At 39.9% G+C, this 27,563-nt stretch overlaps 1 protein-coding gene across 1 annotated transcript; it reads left to right on the top strand.

Annotated features, from left to right (window-relative positions):
• Nucleotides 1-847: 847 nt before the first annotated feature.
• On the top strand, nt 848-26,654 carry usp43b (ubiquitin specific peptidase 43b). Its single transcript, XM_085934384.1, has 16 exons — nt 848-1,688; nt 4,712-4,858; nt 11,653-11,756; nt 14,055-14,147; nt 15,479-15,614; nt 15,947-16,091; nt 17,640-17,802; nt 20,067-20,178; nt 21,823-21,926; nt 22,615-22,692; nt 22,771-22,900; nt 22,981-23,302; nt 23,369-23,527; nt 23,815-23,976; nt 24,045-25,103; nt 25,175-26,654. The coding sequence occupies exons 1-16, from the start codon at nt 1,056-1,058 to the stop codon at nt 25,183-25,185; spliced, it is 3,558 nt and encodes a 1,185-aa protein (XP_085790510.1). The 5' UTR covers nt 848-1,055; the 3' UTR covers nt 25,186-26,654.
• The last annotated feature ends 909 nt before the right edge of the window (nt 26,655-27,563 follow it).

The following is a 27,563-nucleotide window of genomic DNA, read 5'->3' as shown; positions in this document are numbered from 1 at the left end:
CGAGTGTTTCATTAAAATATAATCAGAGGCACCATCAGGGATTTGGCGCCCCATGAAAAAAAAACTCCCACTTTGGTAGTCATAAATGGAAACTAGTGGTATTTTTCTCTACAGTTTCCAGAACGGCCTGGTTGGGTCTGGACTTGGTTTTAAAATTAGAACAACTAAAATGGTGAAAAATAGTTTCATAATGTATCTCAAAAATGTCTGTACTGAATATATCGCTAGTCAGATATTTGGTAGTTGTGAAGTCATCAAAGATGAAAGTGCAAAGAAATAAAGGAAAATATGAGATGAAAGATACATGCAGCTAAGAACCCTTTCAAAAACAGCAATATTGCGTAAAGCCTGAAAAGCCCCGAATAAGACCCTTGGGGTACTCCTTTTTTTTTAATTCCTATAATATTTCAATTTTGACCTTGACCCGAATATTGACAGCATGTCAATCGGTTTTGTCACGGAGAGTAAAGTCACATGACTCACCTTTCTCGCCTGCTCTCATCATTTCCCACAGTGTCTTATTTTTATGAGGACTTAGGCCTACTACATGACTGTATTTGAATATCGGTCATGATCGCACTTGCTGTAAAGTATTTGAAAGTGGTACTCGGTGTGAAATGTTGGCCACGCAGCGAATTAACGCACACTGATGGAAACATATTGAGCAGATTTTAGAGTTGAATCGGACTAATTCATTGTCAAGTGGGTGTGTGCTGCTTGTGCTGCGAGTGGGAGGAGGCACCCACGCAGTCTGACAATCGCAAACCTTTCCCCGGCGAAGTGGGACTGGCCGAGGGGGGGGGGGGGGAGAGCGGAGTGGGGGGGGGGGGGGTCTCCTCAATGTGACGCCACGCGTGATAAAGAACGTTAAGTGCTGGGATGGACGTGGAAGGTGGCGGCGTGTTGGGTGGGCGGACGAGGAGAACAGGGTGCTGCTGTGATGGCGATGGTGTCACCTCTGGGCGCGCTTCCATGTGCTTCGTGGGAAGAGGATACTGCTGCTGCTGGTGGTGGTGGAGAAGAAGTAGCTCGCAAGCGACGGAATTAACAAGACAATGATGAGGAGTGGGAGATCGGACCCACGGGGTAATAGTTTAGGTACCGCGATGGATAAGAAGCAAGAAATGTCCACGTCGAAGGAGGACAAGCGGAAAGAGAAGAAGCCCAGATCGGTTAAGCTTTTCCGGAAGAAATCATTCAAGTCCGTGGGGAGTTTTATGAATCGAATGATCAAAACTCTTGGCACTTTCAGCCACTTTGCAGACACCAAGGACGTGGAGGATGATGATGGAGGATTTGGGAATGGCGCACCTTGCACACTCAGCGCCAGCTCAGGGATTGTCAAAGAAGATGCACAAGTGACTCGGATGGTCAAGAACCCTCCGCTTGGCAGGGACAAACTACTTTATTATTACGGGGACAAAATGCCAGGCGTTCTGGGCTTGAAAAACCACGGGAATACGTGTTTTATGAACGCCGTGGTCCAGTGTCTGAGCAATACCGACCTGCTGGCTGAGTATTTGGGACTGGAGAGGTACAAGTTGGACCTGTGTGACACCGCGATTGATGGGACAGTGAGAAGCGGGGGAATGCTCTTTATTAACGGAGAGGTCACGGAACACTTGGCTTCGCTTGTTCGGGCTCTGTGGACTTTGGAATACACCCCACAGCTTTCTGTGGACTTCAAGGTATACGAATCAGCCACACCAAAATATGCTCCTTTAGTGAAGAGCTGTGATTCCCAACCAAGGATGCTGTGACATCTTGATTTGCGATTGAAAATTTGAAAAGAATTGATGATTTAGGAGTGAAATGTATTGAAGTGGTATGGGAAAGGACACTTCAGATGGCCTTCATCTTCAAGTAATGTACTCCAGACTGGTCTGTTTAAGGTCACTCCAATGTAAAATGAGAAAGGTCATTCACAGTCAGTTGTAGATTTTTTTTTTTAGTTAAATTTTTATTATTGTATTTAATTTTTATATATTATTTTTTATATATATATTCATATTTCAAATGTTTTCATATTTTCACACTTCCTGAAATGTTTTCAGGATTTCCACACATAGTTGATCCTCCCCCCTTGTGTAAAATATGTTTTAAAAAGGTTGGGCAAGTGTGTATGAAAGGGATTGTTTTAACAATGTTGCCTTCTACGAAACAATAACAATGTACTGTTTGGCTTGGTCGTTATGGTGTCCACCCTCAAGTGCCCAACGTGTACAGATTGTACCTTGAGGGACCAAAATAGGCCCGTCGTCTATTCACGACAGCATGCTTCATTTTTTTATCATCAACTCCGACTTTCTCATGGCACACAAAATGCTTAACTGCATGACCTCGCTGTTGTCGTGTCAGCTGATAAGAAGGCTTCTGCTTAGTGTCACTGCAGCTCACCGGGAAGGGTCATCAGGTACTCCAAGTGTTTTTTTTTCCCTCACCACAGCATCTCGATAACTATAGTCTATAAATAAATATATACAATTTAGGTAAGCTTAGGAAAGCGTGATGATCAGGTGTTGTGACAGACTCCTATGAGGAGATCCTCAGGCTCTTCTATACACTGCCCATGCTAAACATTGGAAGGGGGGGGGGGTTGTACTTTATCTGCCTGCAGCACTTTGTGCAGGATTTCTCTGAGCGGAGGCAAGAAGTAGATAATATGGACGAGCGAACAAAGAAATTCCACAATGGGATCTATTCTTGGAAATGCAAATTATTCTGTTGGAAATGATACATATAGTACGCATGGATGCTTACTGGAACATGTTAGCCTTTATTGATTCCCATGACTTTCCTCACCCTTGGAGTGAGGAAGTTAAGATGTAAAGCATGTCTGAGGTTTTTTTTTTTGCAGCATGTTACATCGACAAACACTTGACAGTCATTGATTGATTGACTCCCACATTATGCTGTCGGTTGGTTTGTCAGGGAGAAAAAAAAGCTTGCCTCTCCATTGTCAGTCTAAATTATTCTCGCTCAGTCCCCGATACTGGATTTATCGCAATCGCAGGATTTTAAAGCAATATTTCAAGAGAAATGAATCAAATTTGAACATTTTTTGCAAAAACAAACACACACATACACAGTAGGAAGTCGAAGGTTTTTACTGCTAAGCCCTTCTGAAATTGCCTGTTGAGTAATAGCAAAGCCAGCAGGCGTTAGAAAATAACCAGAGAGCTTTACTACGGGTCAGAGGTCAGCATTGCCCGTGGCTTGAGGAACACCTGAAAGAACATTAGAAGTCACTACTATTAGATATTTTCAAGAGGCATTGAAAAAATCCTCAGTGATAATTCAATAATCTTAACTCAAAGCAGAAAAAGAAAACATTTTTTTTCCATCAAATTACTCAAGCTGTTCATGAACACTACAATACAAATGTAAATGTGTCCCCGTTTGTTGAAAAGAAAAAGTTTTTCAGAGAGAGTTGAATGAATGAAATAGGTCATTTGGCCGCACGGCTCGGTCAGGGAGGGAAAAAAAAAACAAACAAGAGAAAAATCCTGCTGAATGCTTGGAGCTCTGCCACATTCCACTACCACCTGGTTTATGGCCTAATAAGATTGAGAGGAAGTATTCATTTGTTTGCTTATCTATAGTTTCTTGGGATTTAGCAGTGTCAAGGTTGGTAGAACTTTGGTGATCGAGTGTCTCCTGCCTGCCTGCCTGCTGCAGAAGTCTAGTCTTGTGTGTTTTCTGAATCCCTCCCCTGGCAAGATATGTGTTTGCGCAGAGGGGCCTGGACAGGGGACAAAGCCTGAAAGTCAAACAGTTACTCCCCAGACAATTGGTCAGTTTCCATAACATGAGATGGGTGAGAAACAAGGGAGTGCAGGTAAACACACAAGGTGGATGGACACCAATGTTGTTTTGACAGGCAAAAGTTGGAACAGTCAACAGAATTTGGAGTAAATCTGAAAAAAGATGTCACAAAAGTAAAAAAAAAAAGTAAATTAAATTATCTTGAATGACAGAACATAAGCAATACAATTTTCAAAGAAAATCAATCACATTATTTTTTTTGTCAAGCAGATTTTAAAAAGTATACATTATTTAAAGCTTAATTCCAGGGAATATCTAAAAAAAAAAAATCCCAGGGAATATTTAAAGAAAAACATATTGGCAAATATAGGCCTTTCTTTAAAATGACCTGCCATTGGTTTTTGAGGGAAATTTTATGTATAAAAAAAAAAAATAGTGGTATCGGTGCTTGGTATCTGTACTCAGTAAAATCCCTTTTCCAACAAGATATTGTTAATTTACTCACCACCGGCCTAGTTCAAATGGATCTTTCACGTCCATAGTCGTCAATGGCAGTGAATGCATTTATGTGGAGTAGCCTTCTGCTATATTACATATATGATGCTATGTTGCAACTTGAGCTGCATGAAGCACATCATGAGCAGTATAGGATGGGATTAGGAAGCAAAGATTACAGTCTGTTCTGTCATCTCTCATCTGTCTTTGTGTTTCTCTAGCCTGCCAACTGCTATTCAAACTTTTAATTCCTCCCTAATTGAGTTTGGAATTGGTGCCATTGACAAGAGAGCTCATACACCACTGCCGTGTAAAAATAACATATTTAAATAAACACTAGGTGTTTATTTATTATTGTAAAACCAGTATTTAAAAAAAACTTGCTATCAATTGTTAAAAAAAAAAAGACAATCGTGTTTCACGAATGATATTTTGTAATTTCTCTCCGCAGGCTATCGTGTCTAAGTACGGATCACAATTCCGTGGTAATTCCCAACATGACGCCCTGGAGTTCCTTCTGTGGCTGCTGGATCGCGTCCACGAAGACATCAATTTGGCTTCGCACAATAACAATAACACAACTAAAGCTTGTGATAAGGTAAGAATTCGGTATTTCTAGATTTGAAGACACCACTTTGGTTACCTTAAAGGTTTGAAAATGCGCCCATTCATTCTCATATATGCATCATTTATTCAGTATCAGTAACTCTGTATGTATTATTAAAATCATAGACATGCTTGATAGTGTAATGTTATTCAAGTGATAACCAATGACATCATTTATAAGAGGAGCCACACTTGCTGTTTGACTGATTGGAAAATATAGTTATAATATCAAGCAGCACTCCTTTCCTGAAGCGCTCTACTCACTTGATTTATTTTGTTATTTTGTCATTATGGGATTTGGAGATATCTACGTCGGGATGTCTTTTTCTCAAGGCCATGTCGTGGTTATTTAGATATATGGTATGACCGATATGCAAACTCTTAAATCACTGAAGGAAAAACAATTCAATCTGTTGGACATTTAGTTTCAAATTAATGCAAAAATGTGTCTGGAAAATGAATGTGGCTGGTTGTGATGCTGCTTTTTTTTTTTTTTTTCAGTCCTGCTTTTTAGCATTAGCATTAAAAAATGTAATAAAGAAAAATAGACAATTCCTAACAAATTAGCATTAAAAATGTAATAAAAAAAATTTGAAAATTAGAAACTTTAGAAAAATGAGATAATTACCATTTATTTATTCCTAACAAATTAGCATCAGCATCGTAGCGTATGTAACGAGCCCAAAAAGAAGGCAAGCAAACAAATGAATGGCACGTCACATAAGGTAGCAGTCACATTCACAACTAAAACAGGAAATAACCACATGAATCCAAATCTATTAAAGCAGAGGCAGGCACAAAGAAAAGTCCAGATGGGGCTGTGAAAGCAATGCTGCATAATGAAATTTCCCCTCACTTTCCACCATAGGCCTGCAAAGCAAAAAAATAATAATAAATCGCTCGTGGTACACGGTAGTTGTCTTTTATATTACTCTGGGCACTTTGCCACCGGTCGACGTTGACCTCTTGCAGGTTGTCATGGATTTTAGTTTTATCAAAAAGAAAACATATGGTCCGAATATCCCTCTGAGAGGAATCACTTGATGTTTGTCTCCCCGTGAATCATAGTCTCCCACCTTGTACCTCAGCAAGAATGTACAGTGATGTTGTGGTATGCAACGTTCTATCACTGCACAAAGGAGCTTTGTGGGGGCTTGGCTGAGGCCAGCGCCAGGGTATAGCACTCATCTCGCTCGCTCAGGTAACGTGACGATGAGCTAATGTCTCGTAACGGCTCATTAACCGCTTTAAAATATCATAGGTGTTCCGCCTCGGTGGTTATTCTCCAGATCTCTAGGCTCGAGCTCACGAATCAACAAGTTAGCGTTATACTGCTTCTGATTCATCCTCCTGTTGACCTATGTTAATTCTCTCTAAGCATGTGTCGCTTTTACTACTTAGCACCGAGAGCCAAAGTCGAAAGCGCCATCGACTTTTCCCCGCAGTATCGTTCTGGGATGCATTTTTAATGCAGGCCGACGTGTCACAAACCTATGAAGGCAATAAACAAGCACACTTTCTAACCTTTGGTGTTAAATCCCCACGGCTTTCACTCTGGCATTCACTCTGCTTGATTTGTTGATCGTTTATCACTCTAGAAACAGAGCGAGTGCGATGCTCTCTCGTTCACTCACTCTCTCTCTCGCTTACGTCGTGTCTGAATGTGGCTCTTTGTAAGTTAGAGGAAGAAAGAGACACTTGTTGTGCAGACCTACTTTGCAGAGAGAGCGAGAGAGATGAGTGCAAAAAAAGTGTGGCGATGGAATGGGAGGTAGAACAGTAAGCGGTAGTGACAGTGGGAGAGATCAGGAAGGAGGGAGAGGAATTACTACTTTGATTCTACGTGACGGCTTTTGTGCCTAAACTTTAGAATGTGGCAGTTTTCAAATTAATAAAGGTGCCATCATTTTTGTTGAGTGAACAACTTCATAGACGTCTAACTTCCTGCGTATGCTTATAATTTTGTCAGCAGGATTTATTTGTTATTAAGTTTCGTCTTTCTGGCTACCACATTCAATGGCGACATTGCTGTAGTTGTAGTTTTTAAAATGCGGGTCAAAGTCTTGTTGAAACTAGATTAACCATCTCTCTGTTGTTTACATAGGTGGCAGTCCATCAGAAAATATGATGGAGGTTTGGCCCTATATTTAATTCTAATTAAAAAAAAAAAAGGAATAAAAAAATCTGTAAACATTTGGTAAAATTATAAATGTGTTTCTTTTACTTCTTTTTGTCAGTATTATTATTTCTTGAGTTTGTTTTGGTTTACTTTTACTGATTCTACCTGTGCATGGACACGGCCAGTGCCTGGTGTGTGGTCTGTTCCACTGGCCGCTGCGAATGATTTTGAGATTTGTGTTTTCCTGGTCTGCACATGTGTTTCCTCCTGCCAACCTGAAATGGCTTCCTGTGGCTCGGAGCCACCCTGCTGGGAAGGCAGCTTGGAGAGAATGGTGTGTACCTCTGACACCGATTAATGGCAATTGAACCTGAGCGAGACTGCAACAAGAGGTCGGAGATCCAATCACGGCTCAGCTTCAGAAAAGTCGTGAGCCGTGATTGGTTGCGATGGCGACTGTGATGTCATTTTCAGTCGACAGCAAATGGCAAAATGGACGTCCCCTGAGATGTTTTTTGACGATTTCATTTTTACTCCACAAACCAAACATGAATCATAACAGTGTTTAGACAAGTTGTCCTTGAATCAAAGTTTGTCATTGTATTTATTCTTCATCAAATCTATTAATACAAACGAAGTCTAATTAGCTGCTGTAAAGACCATTACGACCATTACGTGTCTTTGTTGTCCTCTATGTGACATTGTTGCTCACAATAAACCGCAGAGGAAGGAGACTAATAACAAATCTCATATGCTTAAGAGACACACTTCTCATAAGAATGAATACTTTTTTGCCGCACTCCCGGTGGTAGCAAGAATCTTCCGACGGTATCTTATTCACTAGCAAACTGTTTCTCTGGTTCACCATTTTCAATTCAATCTTGCTCAATTTTGCTCTTTCATGATGCAATTTTAAGAGCTTGGCTATTTCCATAGAAACCAGGACGGAAGGATGCATATGGACTCATTGAACTGATCCAGATTTTTAAGACGAAGCTGAGATATCAGCCATTCTATCGCTTCAGTTCTTAAATGTGTTTGATTAAAACTAGGCCCACTCTCATACATGTGTTTTAAATTGTGAATCATGTGATAATATGTCCTTAAAGGGTTACGAAAAAAATAGATCATTGCGCTTTTATATGTGTTCAGGCCAGCTTTATTACTTTGGAAGTGATTGTTTGGTTACTTGACTTTGCAACTGACTTTGTGATCACTTTAGGAGATATTCATTATGTTGTGTACCAGGAGGGCACAATACACAGAATAGGAGACAGCAGGGGAGTTGTAATTTCATCATGGCGGATGCTTGCCCACAGAGAATCCCTGTGGTTTTTAGGGCTAGTATGCAGTAGTGTAGGGCAAATTTAAGAAGCACTTGACTCACCGTGCAAAGCAAATAGTACGGCAACCAAATCCGTGAATAGACATATTGAGTCCACTTGATTATATTTCTTTGTATGTGAGTACAATAGTGAGAAAACAGATTGAGTCAAGATGGCCACCATGCACCAGGAAAAGTGAGTGCAGGTGTGTTTAAGAGAAAATAAAAAGCCTGTAGGAATTTTGCGGCAGATTTAGTATAGTACTTAGTTTTGCTGTTGAGTTATTTCCATCCAGACAGATAATAGCTTCCAAACAGCTTCGGGGAGAGATGATGATCTTCTAGCTATCACCAATGAATTGTTTTTAGATTTTTTTTCTTTTTTATCACATTATGGATTTCTTTTTGTCTCATCTTGCTCCTGGTTTCTTACAATTCTCTTGTACTACTTCTACCACCTCCCCACAATGTTAATGTTTGTTCCATAGAAGGATATATATATATTTTTAAAATGTATTTGTAATGGATATGTGTTTTGACTTTTTATTGCACCTTAACTTTGGTTTAAGGTACTGAGATTTTGATCGATGTATTTTACATTTTAGTCCACATTCTTTAGCATTATCATCAAATTGGGCAAAATAATACAGGCAAGAATCACTGGTAGAGCTAGAAGGGGGGGGGGGGGGGGGGGCTGCCCCTGATTTTCAGATTTAATCGGGAATTTTTCTCTACATTTCCCTCCGTGTCCCGTCAGGAACATCTAGCGAATGTTCATCTGTGTTTTCTGAATAATTTTTAAGCTTTGTAAAAAGAAAAAAAAAAAAGAAAATCATCAGCAATTAATATTCTGTGTGTACAAGAGATCGAATTCAATACTTAGAGTGGTTGATACAATCAATATAAATTTGCTTGTACGTGAGTAGTAGTAGTGAAAGTCAACTCATTCAAAGAGATCACCCATTGACAATAATGGACTGAAGGCTCCGAGAGACCAAAGTCAATATTCCAGCCACTATTTATAGACGGGTGTACACGTAAAAGGAGTTTGCTTTTAAGCCAGTCCATTATTTATCAATACTCAGTGTTACAGTAGGACTACGCTTTTCTTTTACTCTGTACCCACAATTCGAGCCTATTGATACACACAGAGTTGTATTTTAATGCTGAGTCAACCCAAAACGACCTCATCGAGTATCTTAGTGATGATCACCTGGAGGTTTCACTTTGCCCGCTTGCTCTCATTCCCAATTACTCCACGATACTGCTTTCTCGACCACGGCACATATCTATCTCAGTTTTTACTGTTAGTTTGAATTATTCACACCAATGCCATTACTGGGAACACTCGTGCCCCTATTTTACAATCCAAGCCCCCCCCCGTCATGAAAACCCATCAGGATAAGATAAGGTGCTCTGTTAAAATGGGAGTGGCAGACATTCTGGGGATCTACTCTCAGAGGTGAAGCCTCGAGGTGAATTATTGACAACGTCCATGGTGGGACAGAGTGCACAGTTCATTTGAATCATGTGGACATAATATCTCTTAGGGGACCTTCTTAGTTGCTTTAAATGTTCTCATTGACTTCGACATGTTTTTAGTTGGTGCCTTTTTGACTTCCTCAATTAGTTAAGTGCTGTTTGACTCATTCACTGCCAGCCCAGTTAAAATAGATCTCGGACGTCTATAGCAGTCAATGGGAGCGAACGAGTTCATATTCTTTTTTTTTTTTTCGGTGAGACTTGATCTGTCAATCATCATTTAGATTAGTGCTGCCTTGTCAGAATGACATAAGGGCAGATGTAACCAGTTCTGCTGTCCCACTCAACAGATGCTGTTAACACACAAATGACACTTGACTCTATTTACAGGGAAGCACCGGCTGGCTGTGAGTTCCTGAGAAGTGATAAGCGTAACTACACTGCTCTGAATGTTCCCTTGTTATCACTACGTAGATAACCCCAATGTGGAGTTATGTGGAGGGCGGAAGAGGGGAAATGTTGGGTCATAGTACAAAGAAAGGGACATTTTGTGTCAGACTAGCAGAAAAAAAAAAAAAATCCACACAAAAATTTAAGAATGAGGAACTAGTGTGCTATTGTGCATGCTCGATGAAGCACAAATTGTAGTAAGAAGGTCACGTTTTAGGCTTGTGCTTGGTGTTTGCTTAGCTGCAATACATTTGGAAGAATAGTTTTACGCTTTGAAAGAGAGCTTGACCTCTGAGTGAAGGTAGAACTGGCTACTTCAGTCTGTATGGGATCAGGAAATGAACAGATAAACAGAGAAGACCAAGACGACTATTCTGTTTGGGTGTAAAAGCACTGATTATGATAGAAAGTCATTATATATAATGATTTAATGCATTTTCAAGTATGTAACTTTCCATTAGGAATTCTTGATGGGGATTGATAGTGCGCCTGCAGAGAAAAAGCTTTTTCTGCATAGATCCATTTGTAAAAAAAAAAAAAGAATGCTGATGTGTGCGATGGAAATGTAATGTTGCGTTCCGGGCAGTTTGACGCAGAAACAAGCGGCGGCAGCAGCAGTTCAATGCCTCCAGAAACTGTCATACATTTTTCATCTCGCTATCTGTTCATTTTCCCAAAGCACCTTTGTGTTTAGGGTTAGAGGTCAAGTATTTTCTGCCCTATCAGTTGTGGCCACTACGTGATTGTGTTGGGTCACTCAGAGTTCACAGGTCTGTTTGGGCCAGCATAAATATTGAAATTTATAGTAGCCTTGCTCATATTCATGTTTTATCTCACATAGACCATTTAGGTCTCCTCCAGGAGCTCAAAGAGGATTTTCCTCTGGTACTTTTGTGATAAAAGTCCAGTCTAACGTCACTGGATAATAGTCTGGTCTCAAGTTGAACCTAAATATGACATAATTCCACTTAGAATAATCACAAGGACAGAGGTTGGTAGTCAGACAATAATTGGTTGACATTTTGACAGTAGATTGAAATGGATTAAGAAATGGAGCAATATTCTCAGCTGTAAAGCCATATATGTGTTTTGTTCTTGGAAAGAGTTGGAGAAAATCTGGTCATTTTTTAAAATAAAATAGCCTCGGATAATAAATAATCCAGAAGTGCAAAGCAAAAATATTCAATACCGTCTATCAAATGGAAGCATATTTCGTTTTTCTGCTCAATGTGTGCCATGTCTTAGTTTACTCTGATTACTGCTAAGATTTATAAATATTCCCCTCCATCTTTTATCTCTATCCAAGGCCGGTTTCCTCCCATGATGATGATCTCAGCGCTTTCCATCAATTGTCTTTTTATTTTAACATCTGCTTTTTTTTTTTTGGTAACATACTTTGTATTTGCTGCAGGGTCCTGATGAGGATGAAAATCTGCTGCATCCTGACCTGTCCCAATCCCAACAACTCACTGCACAACATAGCTTTGTCCAGGAACATTTTCAGGCACAGTACAAGTGAGTTGTCACATTTTGTTTTTTTAATGCTTGCAGTAAAATACACATATATTTGTAAAATGAATTAAAAAAAACAAGTTTGCTGTTGTGTGTCCCAAATTTCAAAGTCAAAAGTCAAAGTCCGCTTTATTGTCAATTTCTTCACATGCCAAGACACACAAAGAGATTGAAATTTCGTTTCTCACTATCCCACGGTGACAAGACATATTACATCCAAGAAAACCACACAAAAAGCAAAAACAAGCACAATAACCTTACTCAGAAGTCCCAACTTCCCTTTTCTCCAGTATTTATGAAAAAATAGAATTTATTTTATTTTTTATTTATTTTATTTGATTATTATTACGCTATTTGAACCACACAAGTGATATAATAGTGACCTTCAACGTGTAAATTGCAGTATAGCATTTACCATGTATCCTTCATTTACACCATGAAGCTGATCATGATGCAACAGAGTGAAACCAAAGGACATAGAGGAAGCTAACACAGGTCACATCAGAAGCTTTAATGTACTTTTTAAAAGGTCGCGATGAACTTGTGCTGAGCTGCCAGTTCCCCGCAACATTGTCAGCTCCGTGCGGCTGCCGATACGACACGTCTTATTAATTACGCTCCTGAAATTCTTTTCAATATTTTACGTTGGACATCAGAACGCAAAGGAATGCAAAGATGTTGGCTTGAATCACATTCACACAACCAGTCGAATATTTCAAGCGAATGAAAGCAGGTGGGCACGGGAGTGAGACAAATGCCCCGAGAGCTGGGATTAGATAAATTTATTTCTTTATTTTTTACTCCCGTTCTTCTCATTTCCTCTGAAGTCCCGAGGCCTCAGCACTTGCCAGACAAAGAAGTGCAATGTGGAGAATTGATGGACCAAAGCATTGTCTCAAAACAAGCCTACTTGGTCACATCACGACATTTACACGGGTCTGCGCATCCTATAGTGGATCCTAATCATGATTTTCACTTATTCTATAATACACGTGCATTTTTGATATTTTATTTTTTAATGTGATGCAGTTTGAGTGAGAAAACTAAAGTTGCAAGGGCCAGATCGGTTGAAGTGGTCCTCACATTTTACGGGCCCAGTCAATGATCTGTTTTATATTCTAACGTTCTTCGGTGAATGATGAAGCCCGTATTTGGTTTTAATGACCTCTCGATCTCAACAAGAAGTTGCTCTCTTTTTTTTTTTTTTTTTTGTAACACTATGAATGTATTCTTTTGGTATATTCTCGGTTGCTTCGCTGAGTAAATCGTCATCTTGAATCCTTTGAGCTCGTCCGCACGCACACACGAAGTATACATGGTTGGACCTTTGCACGCTTCCTCCATTTGTCCATCACTAGAAACATCACCTCTGCCTTTTAAAGCTTTTCTCTTTTTAAGTGTTTTGGAGCAACGGCGGGGCACATCTATGTTTTAGTGCGGCTTGAGTGTGATTTGCATGCACAAAGCGCAACGGCCCCTCGCTGTTTCCTGGCGAGGATCAGACATCCGTAGGGCAGCCATTCCACTCTGCCAAGAGGGAGTGATCCAGTGTGAGCCAGTGTCAGCTGGGCTTGCTTCAATAGAGCTTTATTCACCCCACATTTTTTCCCATCCTGGGTTTGTCTATCCATCCAAAAAGGACAAAACAAGGAGAATACCTTTTATGACCAAAAAAAGGGAACTGTACATTGTTTTTTTGTTTTTTTTTTGTAACTATTTAGTAATTTTTTCCACCTTATACAGCGGTAGGGTTGTTTAAGTCACAGCAATAAAATGATAAATGACCGATACCAAATATATTGATTTTTACATTGGTTTTATTATTGTAGGTTTCTGTATTAGGTTACACACGATCAAATCAAGCAATCTATTTAATGTTTAATGTCCTGTCGAGCCTTTTGATTGATTTCGCTGCTGATTTCATTATAAAATGCTTGCACAGCACAAAAAAACGTTTCGGAAGCTAATGGATTGAACTTGGCCTGTCATTTTCCCGGGAATGTCAAAAATTATAAGCAAATATTTGACAAATTATTTGATTTATTTTTTGGAAGTAAATACAGAGGAACAATCATTTCTCTACATATTCTTACAGCAATCCCTCTGTGGCATTAGTGATGCAACATGATGGAAATGATTTCTTTTCCAGTCTCCCAATCAGATAAAAACGAATACATATTTTTCAGAGTGTTCTTCAAATGTGATGTAATTAAGCCCACTCCATTTCTGCCAGTGAAGATTCATTTCAAAGTCCAGCCAAAATTTGGGAAACTGATAATGTGTGTACTTTATTTTGCACAGATCTTCACTGACTTGCCCTCATTGTTTGAAACAGAGCAACACCTTTGACCCTTTCCTTTGTATCTCACTCCCTATTCCTCTTCGCCAGACCAGGTGAGTCCAATATTTTTATCATTTTATTTGGTTGCAAGAGACTGAATCCACTTGCCTTCATAGGTCAGTGAAAATCTACACAAACAGAATTGTCTAGTATCCTCAAAAGATTCATTTGCAAAAAGCCACTTTGTCAGCTAATGACATCCACATTAAGATGCAAACAGGCTGATGTAAGCACTTTGTTTAAAGACTGTTCTGTTAACAAAGCCTTCAATCTTTAAAAAAAAAAAAAAAAAAGGTGCAATACAAAATGGCCGTAGACACTAAAGGTGCTTTGGGATCTCAAATGGCTGCTGGTATTTTGTTGTTTGCGTTTTTTGAGATGAGTTCAGCAAGTGTAATAAGATACGACTTGTTATATCTTTTAAACGTCAGCACTGACAATAAGAGGAACGTTCCAGTTACTCTTAAATATAGACATGGAAATAATTCTGACCTAAATGATTCGATAGGTCACTTGAGCTTGGCCGTTATTTTGCTCCGACCTTTCTCTTGCTTTCACTTGGCTTCCTTTTTCTATCACACCCTTGGCACACATTTCGGTTGATATCGGTGAGGTCACTCATTACCACACGGGCTAGGCAAAGATTAGGGATAATGAATGTTAAGGTTCTTTTTATTTCTGTCTGTGCAAATATTCATACATAAATTGCCTCCAAACAAAAAATGTCCTGTGCTGAACACCCCAAACATCGGGTTGTCTGTTGATGGTATTGCCGTATTTACATAATGGATCATTTTGTTTATCCAGTATGGTTGCAAATCTATCCGGATGTCACGTGACGATTCTCTCGTGCATTTGTTTACACAGCCACCTTGGCAGTATAGTAGCGCCGGCATGCCAAGGACTATGAAATGTGAAATTGACCATTGTATAAACATTTATGGGAAGAATTTTTGAGAATAAATGAAAAAAAATGTATTCTCTATAACTAAGGGTGTTTTGAAAATAAATGTATGTTTCTGCTCACTGAGAATAGTTTCTTTTTTTTTTTTTTTTAATTCCCATTTTTGGAAGCACACATACACATGGAAATGGCATCTCACTTTACAAAGGGAGGTGAGGGGTCACGGCCGCACAACATTGTCAGCTTGAAGGAGAGAGAGGTCAAAGCCAAGGGCTCCCTCTTTTAAAAAATGCAATAGATTCCATTATTTGGCAGTCATAAAACTTAACTCCTTAATGATCCATTATTCATGTTAAAATGTATTGATTTATTTATGACAGTCTTCTTTTTGTCCCATCCTGGCCTTCGAGCGCAGTCCGCTCAAACACGGCCGAGAAGGGAAAATGGAAGTCGTCCTAACTGCGTGTTGGTCTTTGGCAGGCCCATGTGTGTGACTCTGGTGTTCAGCACCAAAGGACAAAGGTACTTCCGAGTCGGTCTGGCCGTTCCTCTTTTTGGTTCTGTCGCCAGTTTGAGAAGGATGGTGGCTGATGAGGGCAACATTTCTCCAGATCAGGTAAAGTAACCATATCGACTTGGCGGATAAGAAAAAAAATATTATGACAGGCCTCATTTTTTTAATGAAAGACATTATGAGTAGGGAAGTCAAAATAAATGACCTGCTGATGACTGTGAAGCAATCATTTGAATTTCTGGTGTCTTCAGAACAGATCAAAAGTGCAGCAGCAATTGATTAAGAATCAGTTGGAATATGAATAACAGTTTGAAATGGTCACAATTAGGCGATATTAATTTTAAACAACAAGCGGAATATTTTTATAGTAATTCCATAACTGATCATTTTGAAATATTCTTTTGAATTAATTTTTTTTTTTTCCTCCTCCATAGGTGATCCTGACTGAAGTTTACTCCACCGGGTTCCAGCGCTCCTTCTTTGATGAAGACGATTTAACCAGTATAGCCGAAAATGATGTCATCTATGCCTTTCAAGCTCCGCCCCTCTACATCAGAGGGGGCTCTGCACGGACTTCAGGTAGCTTTACGATTGGAAAATCCAGCTCAAGGTTTTCATCCATTTATAACACACGACACGTATTTTAAAATAACTGCTGTTTTGCTGACTTTAAAGTAAGCAAACAACCAGTTGTATTCTTTTCCTATTCTTAATGAAACCCGATGGGAGTGTACCTGACTGCAGGGGGGGGGGGGGGGGCCTTGAGGAGCACATTAAAAAGTATGTACATCACATGAAACACTGAATAATGCGCACACACTACGCCGAGCCTTCTTGTGCGATCAGATTGATGTCTTCGATGTCTGATTTATTAGGATTTCATTTTTTTACTATGTGCTTGTTGGCTCTCTTAGCCCTAAAATTCATTTGAGCTATTCTCGATGTCTTTCTGTCTTTTTTTTATCCTTTGGGAAAAAGTCATATCTAATTATAGTTTGGTCGTGTTTAGTCTGCTTCATCCTGGTGGGTGGGTTGCCTGTAAGACGAGAGATTTCACAAACCAGTTTTGTTTTGTTTTTTTCCATATTTTTCCGATTTAACAGACAGAGGTGTGTTGGAAGACATTGAGTCAAAATACATTTTATGATACCTCACCCAAAGAATGATGTGGCAGTTCAAAAGAAGAGTATAAAAGTGAAATGAGACAAGAAACAGATGTGTCGTAAGCATACAGCGTTTGACAGCAAGCCATAAACGATTTGATTTAATGAGGGATGAGCGGTCGCTCTCCTTGGCGGCGGCGGCGTGTAACTCTCAACGGGACCGACCAGGAGGTGACCTCAGCAGTTTAGTCTTTCCTCAACACGATTCACAAGGCTTTTAAAAGGAGATTTCCGTCATGCGTCATTCGCGGAACCGTCAGAGGTCGTTTCTTGAGAAAAATTGTCACCCTTGATTTCAAGTGCGTTTTTATAGCGAGCTTGATTAGAGCAGCGTTACTCGATTAAAAGATGCGTATTCTCATCAGAATTTGAATTTCTGAGGTCAAGACATCGCAATCAGCATATTCATGTTCAAGCTTTGATGATGTATTCGTAGACTTTGATGAGTTTCGAATAGGTCTTGGCCTTCTGGCAGCGCCTGGCACACCCCAATTACTTGTGCGAGAGCACAAAAAAAAAAAAAAAAACTCGCACTGGCAGTGATGAATCGCATGACAGAAGAACAACAGGCTTTAATAAAACATTGTGCTTTGAGGAGGACTCGGTAACTTTGGCCAATCAATTACTTCTTGTCTGAGTGGGATTTACGGCGTGATTTATAACAGTCGAGCTGGTCGGGGCGACCTGAGCATCGACGTTGTCAACCGTGTGACAAAAATCGGCATCACTTTTCACGGGATATTGTGAAGGCTACTTTTTTTTTTTTTTCCTGTCACACCATTCCTTGTGTTGGTCAAATGGGTGGATCACAAGATGCGTGAAGTAAGAGCGCTCCTGCTGAGAGTTCAAGGCGCCATCTGCTCCATGAATCACTTCCCCTTAAATAGAAAGCTGCTGTCTCATCCATAGCAGTCATCCTGGAGAATTTTTGGTCAAATATTTCTCTTTGTGTGCCTTTTTTTAGGATACCATCATAGTCTACCATCTTCTACATACGCTACTGGTCCTGAGGGGAAAAGATTACCTGCGTCTGTGGCGCTGTCTTCCGAATTTCTCAACCAAGGAGTCCCGGTTAAGATTTTGTTGTTGGTGTGCAACGCAGCAGGAGCAGGCCAACAAACTGTTAGGTAATTATCCAAGTCCTTTTTTTTTTTTTATGACATTGTCTATTTGTTAATATTGTGTCATTTATAGTTCAAATAAAGTGATGCCCAAAATCAAATAGTTAAAAAATACAGTATAAATTTAAAAGTATTTAATGGTTTCAATAGTAGCTACGTTTATGTCTGTGCAAAATTCACTAAACTCAACAATTAGCTAAACATGACAGAATATAAAAAAAAAAAAAAAAAAAAAAGTTAACACAACAGCATCAGGAAAATAATAAAAATATTTATTTCCCCCGCCCCATTTTACTTTTAGGGTTATTTACGCAAACTACTGCCTTAATGTTGTTGTTTTTTTCATTTAATTTGGTACTCACACAATTGATTATTCCGTTATGCCAGTTAATGAATGAGTGAATGAACATTTTGATTTCAAGCACTTTAAAATCTCAGCACTAATCTACTTGGAGTGAATATTATGATCACAGACTCGCTCTCCCTCCTCCGTGGAACTGGGATGCTCGGTCATTTTATATTTAGCGCTACTTTGTGCCAGAAACATGTCAAGGTCATTTCACCTCTCTGGAAAATAAATGGCTCACATCCATCTCACGGCGAGAGGAATCAAACGAATGAGGAATCCAACATCTGGTCCGACAGACACTTGTCTCCCTCGTCCAGTTGAGACAGATCAATAGAGGTGAGATGGCCAACGCGGCCGTGAGAAAGTCCAATCTCATCGGTGAGATTCTGACTCATTTGTGCCAGTTTCTCCTTCAAAACGACTTACTGTCATTGATCAAAGCACCCACCCACCGATGTCGGACTCATCAGACGACTGTGGGAGACGTTGCTTTGCCAAGAGGATGACATTGAAGTCACGTGTCTCAAGCTAGTTCTCAGGAAGCACCAAATCATATGAAAATTACTTGCTTTGTTTGTGTGTGTTTTGTCCAAATTATTACATTTTTTTTTTAACAACATAATTGCTTTTGTTTTAACAATTTTTTTCACCATCGTACATAAGTCGATTGTCACTGGGATGAGTGCCAACCTTCGCCAAGGCTAAATGATTAATTTATTCATTCAAATTGTAATTGGATTTAAATTAATTTCAATTGTAGAGTGCGGTATGTGTTTATTCATTTGTTATTTAGTTAGCTAATTAACTTCCCGGATGTTGGAGGGTGATGAACTGATGATTTATATATAATCAGTGGCGGCGCTACGGGGGGGTCTGTGGGGGCACTGGTCCTCTCTCACCTGTGCTCCGTATGGAACAAATAATGACTGACTAAAAATAAAATATCAAATTGTCCTGACTCAAATGATGCCAACACTTCTATCACAATTTTTAATACCTATTTAATTCTCAGCCAGCCTGCATATACCGTAGAGAGCAAATTATTTATTCACAAGCAATTAAATAGTCTGTTTTCTCTAAGTATCTCCCCAGTTCTGAAATGAAGGACTTCATTATTCTTTAAAATGATAATCTTCTATTCAAAGACCTGAAAAATCCCTCAAACAACAATGAAAAACGTCATCATTTATTCTTTGTAAAGTATTTGACAATGGGATTTTTTTTTTTCCCCCCATTTGAGCTTTGCTTGAAGTTGGAAGCTGACTAGTTTTACGTATGCACTTTATGGACTTTATGTTACTTTTTGTATCGTGTCTTACCATTTCATAAAATGTTTGAATTTTAAAAGGCATTCACGGCTCCTCTTGAATGTCAACAGGGCATTTCACTTGTTTTATTGTGGTACAAATGATTACGTGAAGTGGTTGTAATATAATTTTTATGAATTGATCTGAAGACTTCCCCAAGAGGACATTTTCTTGGGGAATGAACACACACTAAAAAAAAAAAAATCATCTGATACCCTAAGCCAAATTGCATTTGTGCGTCTGAGTCTACCACAGAATAATAAGTACGGCGTAATCTTAAAATGCAACATTTATTCACTAAAGGTTTTTTTCTTTTTTTGTCACATCACTGGATTTACAAGAAATCATTCTGTTTTATTTTTTTACTCTCTTGCCTACTTTTGTTTCCTCAATGCGTGCATAGACTAATAAATCTCAAGCAGACAATGGAGGACCTGCCTTCAAAAAATTGTTCCAATAAACGTGTCATGGGATCCATCTTTTTAGAGTGATGTTTTTCCCCTCCTCTCATCCGCCAATTATTGTATTTCATTGTGCTTCTGAAACAATTCTAAAATAAGAAACTCGTTCTAATGTTCGAATCATTTATTTGCAACCTCCTGTTGTTGTTTCAGGTTCGGGCCTCCATTCTTAATGAGGGAAGATCGGTCTATTTCCTGGGATCAGCTCCAGCAAAGCATTCTGAGCAAGCTTTACTATCTGATGATCAACGGGGCACCAGCACAGGTAACGGACAACTACTTACAAGAATGGAATCGTGTTTTAACATCAAACCAGTATGTCAGAAGCTGCGCAGAAAATGAATCAGCAGGAAAGGATAGAGAACGAGATACTGCGGTAAATAGAGCTAATCCAAAAAGGTGACGACAAGCTTTTGGGTGACCGGGAAGGATCAGATTGCAAATAAAAACGGCTTACCAGACTCATCTTCAATGATAAGGTGAGGAGCTCAGTCATCTGGGATTCAGAGTAGATCGGCTGCTCCTCACCTTGTTAAGTGGCTTCCTCCGTTTTTTTCTTTTTTTTTTTCTTGAATGCCTCCCTGGTGAGATGTTGCAAGCATGGTCTGCTGACAGCAGGCCTCAGGTTATGCTGGAGGGACAAACAACTCGCCGTTACTGCTGGGGGAGATGGAATGGGAAGTCTGGTTTCAGTGTGATCCAGATAAGATAGATGGATGGATGGCCACTAAGTTTGGAGGTTTGGATGGCCACTTTGATGACCTTCTATGTTGTTTACCAGCCGGCGTCAGCCAGTGCTCTCAAGAGAAGACGAAAAGAGTCAGGTGCAAAAAAAAAATAATAATAATTCTTGTCATCTACTCTGTGCCACCTCAGCATCAGGCTTGGCATTAAAAGCACTCTGCGAAGCGTGGTAAAGTTTCCCGGAGCCAGCCTTCTGCCCTGAAAGAGCAGATGTTTGCTCTGCTTTGAAAGCAAATCAATAGCTGCTTGTGTCAATTAATGACACTGTCAAGTGGATTTTTCCGCTTCTAATTTTAGCCTCGGTACAGACTCCAATTCAAAAGCAGCCTTTTTTTTTTTTTTTTTTCCCTTGCTGCTGAATTTGCTGGAAAGGATTTTCAAAAGGTTGGCAGGGTGCCTACTGAAGCACGAATAGCAATGTAATGTATTACAAAACACTAAGGCAGTGCAAGTTATTGATCTTTTTTTGGTTGCAAGCTGTGAGGAGAAGGACATTTTGTTGGCCGAGATGAGATCTATTTGGCCTAAAATATTCCGTTTAACCGCAAGTGGTAAATCGAATTTAGTGTGAGAGATGATAGTGGCGGTCCTTCGCGCCGACAAATGCTTTTTAATTTTATTTTATTTTTTATGGTGACAGCGCAAAAGCTCACAAGATAACGAGGACCTGTCACAGTGGCTTGTATTCAATTTGGATGAATTTTGAACATGAATATTTTTTTTTTGCTATTATATAATAAAATCCAAAGGTTATGGATTCATATCTGTGAGGAATGTGCTGTTCTGTTGGAGACAGCTTTCCTTCCAGGACTGAGCGTGGGTGTTTGTGTTTGAGCTCAGCCCGCATCCACCGAGCACATTTCATATGGGACGAGAGGAAATCTGCTTCATTTCTTTTCGCAAAGCTCTTTCATTCCTTAAGCATCTCCCATCTGAGCAAATCTCACAGTAATATAAACAACTACTTTTATTGCTTCTTTTGTTTTTGTCCTCATCTTTGGCCTTTTGAACCTGCTGTTTTTTTTTTTAAATATTTTACGACCTTGCGTGGTTAAATTTTTGATTTGGTCACGTATGATGAGTGCTCGTCAAACTCGGTGGTTATAGCGCATTGCAATGCAAGCGGTGTCTTCACGTGGTTTCATTGGTGTTATTTTTCTTCCAGAATAACCGAGTGCTCTTCAACATCCGCGTGGTAGGAGGATCATCATTTTACAGCTACTTGTCACCGCAGGACAGTCGACCACTCTACCATCCTGCTGTTGACAGGTCAGTGTGGATTGGGAATTTTAACTGAGGACAGAATCTATTAAGTGACTTTTTTATTTCCCCCTGGAAGCATCTAGCAATGTCCCTCGTTAGAGTGATACAATATTTGCTTCTGCATAATCTTAGGCTGCTAATTATGCGACCCGCTGAATTTTGTTCTTTGCTGTGGGCCACACCTGGAACAAGAACTATAAATAGTCCATTTTCATGTTTATTTTTAGTGTTAGTTTTTTTTCAGTTTTTAGCCTTAGTTTGTTAGTGTCTGAAATTTCAATTTTCAGTCGTTGTTAAATATGATAACAAATAAAAGGAATTAATTTGTTGGAGTATAAGTCAAACAAAACGGTTTCAAAAACTCAGGCCACAGTTAAAAAATATAACTACCAACTCATCCCAACTCAAAATAGTCATTAATGAAATGTAAAGATGAACAATTTGTAAAGTTAGAAGTATCAATTTAGTTTAAGGGGATTAAAGTAAGGATATTGCAAATTTTTTTGTGTCTCACTGGAATTGCTGACATCTAGTGGGTGAATTGTCATTTTAGATATTCACTTATTAAATTAAAAAAAAAAATCAAATTATAGTACAGAACAAGGACTTTAATGGTGTAAATAGTTTGCTCCAGGTACCCCAGCTTCCTCCCACATTCAAAAAATGGATAATTCCCTTGCTTGTTGTCTTTTAGAGCCCTGAAACTCTGCAGTCCAGGAGGACCACCACATGTCAAGCTCATCATTGAATGGGAGTACCGAATCAAAGATTGGTGAATAGGATTTTTTTTTTTTTTTTTTAAAACTTCAATTCACCGTCTGCTCTACTGAAATCCTATTTTTCCTTGTAGCCTGTTTGGTAACATTCAAGAGGAGGTGGTGAAGGATGCGGACAGCGTGAGGAATCAGCAGCAACAACATGTCCAGCAGTACAGCTGCACCTTGGATGAGTGTTTTCAGCTCTACACCAAAGAGGAGCAGGTAGCTCACTTTTAAATTCAATGTTTCTTTTCTTCTCTCAAGAGATATATCAGCCATTAAATCCATCTCCTATCTTCCAGCTGGCTCCCGATGATGCTTGGAAATGTCCGCACTGTAAACAGCTACAGCAGGGCATGGTGAAGATGAGTTTATGGACGCTCCCGGATATTCTCATCCTCCACCTGAAGCGCTTTAGGCAAGTAGGCGAGCGGAGAAACAAGCTGACCACATTTGTACATTTCCCCCTGGTGGATCTGGACATGACGCCGCACGTGGTGAACCGAAACCAGCAACCGGGCTGGAAGCAGTCCAGACGGGCCGAGCTGGCTCCACCTGACTTCCTGTACGATCTGTACGCCGTGTGTAATCATCACGGAGGGATGCACGGCGGCCATTACACAGGTGAGAAATTTGGAAATTTGTTGAATTGAAAGGGCATAACGTCGACCTTTGTTACCGCCACGGCAGCGTTTTGTCGAAACTCCGTGGACGGTCAGTGGTACAACTACGATGACAGCAATGCTGAGGCGGTTCCGGAAGGAGATGTGTGCACACGCGGCGCTTATATCCTCTTCTATCAAAGAAGAAAAACCATCCCGCCCTGGTCTGCAAGTTCTTCAGTCACTGGTTAGACCTTGTCATCTTTTCTATTGATCGCTAGCTTCCGCCATGGGATTTCAACTGTATTTGAACATTATAGAGAAGAAAAAAAAAAAGATGTATCTTTTGCAGCCAGAGGTCATAACTGTATTAAAACCATTTGTCTCGTGAATTTCCTGAAATGAATCCAGTGACATCACATAATTCATTTTGGTGATGTTAATTTGACCTTTACAAAACCTTGTCAGTTGTTTTTATAACGGTCCTCTTGATGGTGATAGCAGTATGACAACTAGTAATAAGTTGTCTTGCAGGTTCCACCAGCTCAAACACTTCTGACCACTGGCTGGTGCGGCTAACGGGAGCCAGTGATAGAGGTGCAACATCCATCGCAGGGCCCCCGGTGCTCACGCAGCTTCCGGAATCATCTGATCGACCAGTCTTTGAAGAAGAACCTCACAAACCTGCAGACACGAGTAACTACTGTTTTTGTCTTCAGCAGTTTCACCGTGCTGCCATGCTAACGTATTTTTTTTGTCAACAGATGGATTTGAATCCAAACCGTTTGTCCGCGGGACCCAAGCAAGGAGCGTCAGCGTGAGATCTCCGACGAAGGCCAAGGAGTCTTTAAGCAAAGTCCTGCCGATGCGATGGTCCTTCAGATCCAAGGACCGCACGAAGCATTCGGTCGAAGCTCAATCGGGAGAGCTGGTGGAATATCTCGAGTCGGGCCGACGTCCGCGATGTACCAAAGACCCGATCGTTGCGCTGGTGGCCACCCCGCCGCAAAGGCACGTCCAGCGTAGAACCTTGGAAGGCGGACAGGAGTGCAGCTCACCGAGCGGAAGTAGCCTCAGCTGCACGGAAACGTGCTACTCCCCGAAAATCCCAGAGGGGCAGAGCCGGCCTGCCGTGGAGAGACAGCTCAGCAATGCTGTCAAAGGCAGAGATGATGGCTCCCTGAGGGTGAGGGCATCTAATAAGAGAGCCAGGCAGGAGCAAGGTAGGACTTTGGACATCCAACTACAGAGAGTGGCCATGTTAGGAGCACACGTCAGCAGTCATAGCGCACCTCCCAGCAGAGATTCCACACTGAGAAAAAACAAGGTCCATTTCGGGGGGAGCACCAGATCCCCCAAAGATACGCTCGTCTTTCAACCGGAGGGACAAAGAGGACGTGAAGGTCGGAGCCAAGAAAGCCTCGTGGCCTTTTTCAAAGCCGGTTTCATTCCGAAAGACGTACCGAGATCCCCACGGAAAGATCACGAAAGACGTGCCAACGGACATTTGGGAAAGCTGACGAGCGGCGACTTTAATAAACTGTCCCTCTCGAACGGAACTCTGAGCGCCACCGCGAGAGACGAACGTAAGGTTCTCCCCTGCTGCAAGATCCAGCTGCTGAATGGACAGGCTGCTTGTCACGACGCCGACATCAAGCGCGCTCACAGCTCCGGAAACATTCAGACCAAACTGGACGGGACTTTTCACCGCTGCGCCTCACTGCAGAGGAACGGAGACATTACGCCCTCTCGTCGCGTCCTGCTCTCCGACAAGCCCGGCTTTGCCACCCTGCAGAGGACTCGGTTCAGTACCACCTCCTTGGGTAAGCGCCTTTGTAACTCAAGGTTAGCATGATTGGAGTGATCGCTAACCAGTGACTCTGTTTTCCATCAGTGCCTCTGTGACAACTTCTTCGCTGGGATGTCATCCACCGAAAGCATCACTGGAAAAAAAAAAAAAAAAGTGTCTTCGTTGGTCTTTTTCTACAGTAGGACTGTTACTTCTTACCTGTGTGTGTCTTAAACTAAATCTATGCAGAGTTGAGTTACTGCTGTCATTTGTCGGACTGTTGTTTTCTGCTAATACGTGATTTTGGAATACGGTGAAACTCCTCCCCCACTTGGACTACATCGGATGTCACAAGTACTTTTGTGTGGATGAGACGCATTTGACTTCAAAATAGTTGCTTGGTACCAAGATGCCAGATAATTGTGCCAAAGTAGTAGTAAGTACTTTTGCTTTAGCCTGGATACAAAAACAGTGAATTGATGAAAAAGAATTTGGAGGTTTATTTCCTCTTTAAAATCCGAGTTATTATTATTTTTTAATTCACATTTGTAAAGAAGATATTTAAATACCCACGCAATACAGTTAAACCACACACACACACTCACTTTGTATATTCATACATAGGTAAATAAAACACACGCACAGATTTGTGTTTTTTAGAAATGCACTGTAAATTGGCTGTTCAATCATTGTTTTTGTGATCGTTGCACTTTTATAAAAGGCTTATTTCGCTATATGACTTAAATTGTACATCCTTCCAAGTTTAGGAATAATGATTAGATTGTGTTTGAAGTGATCCAGGTACAGGCTGGAATGATGTTCCAATTTTTTTCGATGAGAATGTTCAGATATGAACCTCCAAATACTTGAGAAATTGTCCTAACTTCCAACTTGGTTAAGAAGTTGAATTCTATCGATGAAAAATCAAAGCTAAACTGCTTGCATGCCAAACAGAATTTATTTTATTTATTTTTGCACCCAGCACTGTGTTTGCGTGTGTTTAAAAATGTAATTTAATTCAATTAAATGAAGTTTAACCCCTGCTCATAAAAGGACCACTTGAGAATGTAAAGCTATTTTATGTAAAAGTACTCTCTGAGTATATAAATTGGTAGTCACAGTTAAATTTCAATAATTTCAATAACAACATACGCAAACAAAGTTACTGTCTATAAACTCCTTTTTCTGACATAGAAGCAAAGGCACAAGTTTGATGGTGCTCCTGAATGAACTGTTTCCACTTTCTAAATGATGATGCTATCTGTCCTTTTCAATTTTCTTTTTTATACATTATAAAAGTGGCACACTGGGAATGTTACCATTTGGGAATGTGAAGAGAGACACACACACACAATGCTCTTCATCAAAAGGAAGGATGTTTATAGATTATATTTTATTACTAACTTTTTTAAAAGTCTACGTTTTGTACTGACATGTCATATCAGAATTGTTTTATGTTATTATGTGGAAAGGGGGCGTGGTTAAACTGGACACAATACACAATAGCCACTTTATTGGGACTTTCTGTAAATGCTTCATGTACTGACATTTTCTGGATTTCACATTAAACACATTTTTCTCACAAGTTAATTCATTTTTGTACAAATTATTTACAACCTGTTTGAAATGTATTTTGGTCCACTGCTCAGTTTTCCTTCTAAAAACAAATTAAACCAAATGAAAATCAACCATAATTTTAAAAAAATATGCACCCTTGTAAAAACAATAAAATTACATACAAAAACATATAGTTGTAGTTATTTTTAATTAATTAATACTTTAGTACTTTTAAATAGTAACTCTAAATGCATAAATAAATGCAAAACATGGATTTTAATTGCACCACTAGATGTCAGTAGAGACGAGGTAATCGTCTGTTCCAGATGGGCCCGACTGAAAACCAGATGGCTGAAAAAAATAATAGAGCAATACGAGCAAATATGAGAAATACACTGTGACCAATAATTGGGTTAATATGAAAAGTATTGTATATTGTTAGAAAAATAAACAATTCTACACAAAGTACATTTTGCATTTTTGAAAACTTATTAGCCAATATCATTGTTAAGGCCGTTTTAGTGGTGACAGTTATGTTGGGGAGAAAATCGACAAAAGAGAATTTTTGCCAGTGAAGAAAAAACAGCATTCTGACTTTTTTTCTCAGAATCCTGACGTTAAAGTGAGGTTTCCCACTTTGACGTCAGGATTCTGAGAATAAAGTGAGAATTCTGACTTTAAAGTGACAATTGCGACTTTGACATTCCGTAGAAAGCGGAACAACTTGGTTGGGCGCAGTTTCAGTTCCCGCAACTGTGCAGGCTGACATCAAATAAACACTAAACATCGATATCTTATGGAACAGGTTGGGCTTTTGCTCCGATACGTCAGCAGGTCAGCCATATTGGATGTGTTAGATCCGCTGCTAAACCAACACAAGCAAATGACACACATACCAATTAAATATATGAAGAGATAATAGAATAGAATATGGAAT

This window comes from Syngnathus leptorhynchus, chromosome 16 (genome assembly GCF_054491065.1).
Source record: "Syngnathus leptorhynchus isolate UIUO chromosome 16, UIUO_Slep, whole genome shotgun sequence".
In the NCBI taxonomy this organism is placed as follows: domain Eukaryota; kingdom Metazoa; phylum Chordata; class Actinopteri; order Syngnathiformes; family Syngnathidae; genus Syngnathus; species Syngnathus leptorhynchus.
Note: the sequence above shows the minus strand (reverse complement) of the source record. Positions and strands in the feature narration are given on the sequence as shown.

What these genes read in the sequence shown, in the direction of transcription:
- usp43b (XM_085934384.1), top strand. Translation starts at nt 1,056, where the DNA reads ATGATGAGGAGTGGGAGATCGGACCCACGGGGTAATAGTTTAGGTACC. An exon ending in AGCTTTCTGTGGACTTCAAG is followed by an intron (nt 1,689 to 4,711) that starts GTATACGAATCA and finishes TTCTCTCCGCAG; the next exon opens with GCTATCGTGTCTAAGTACGG. An exon ending in GCACGGCGGCCATTACACAG is followed by an intron (nt 23,303 to 23,368) that starts GTGAGAAATTTG and finishes CCGCCACGGCAG; the next exon opens with CGTTTTGTCGAAACTCCGTG.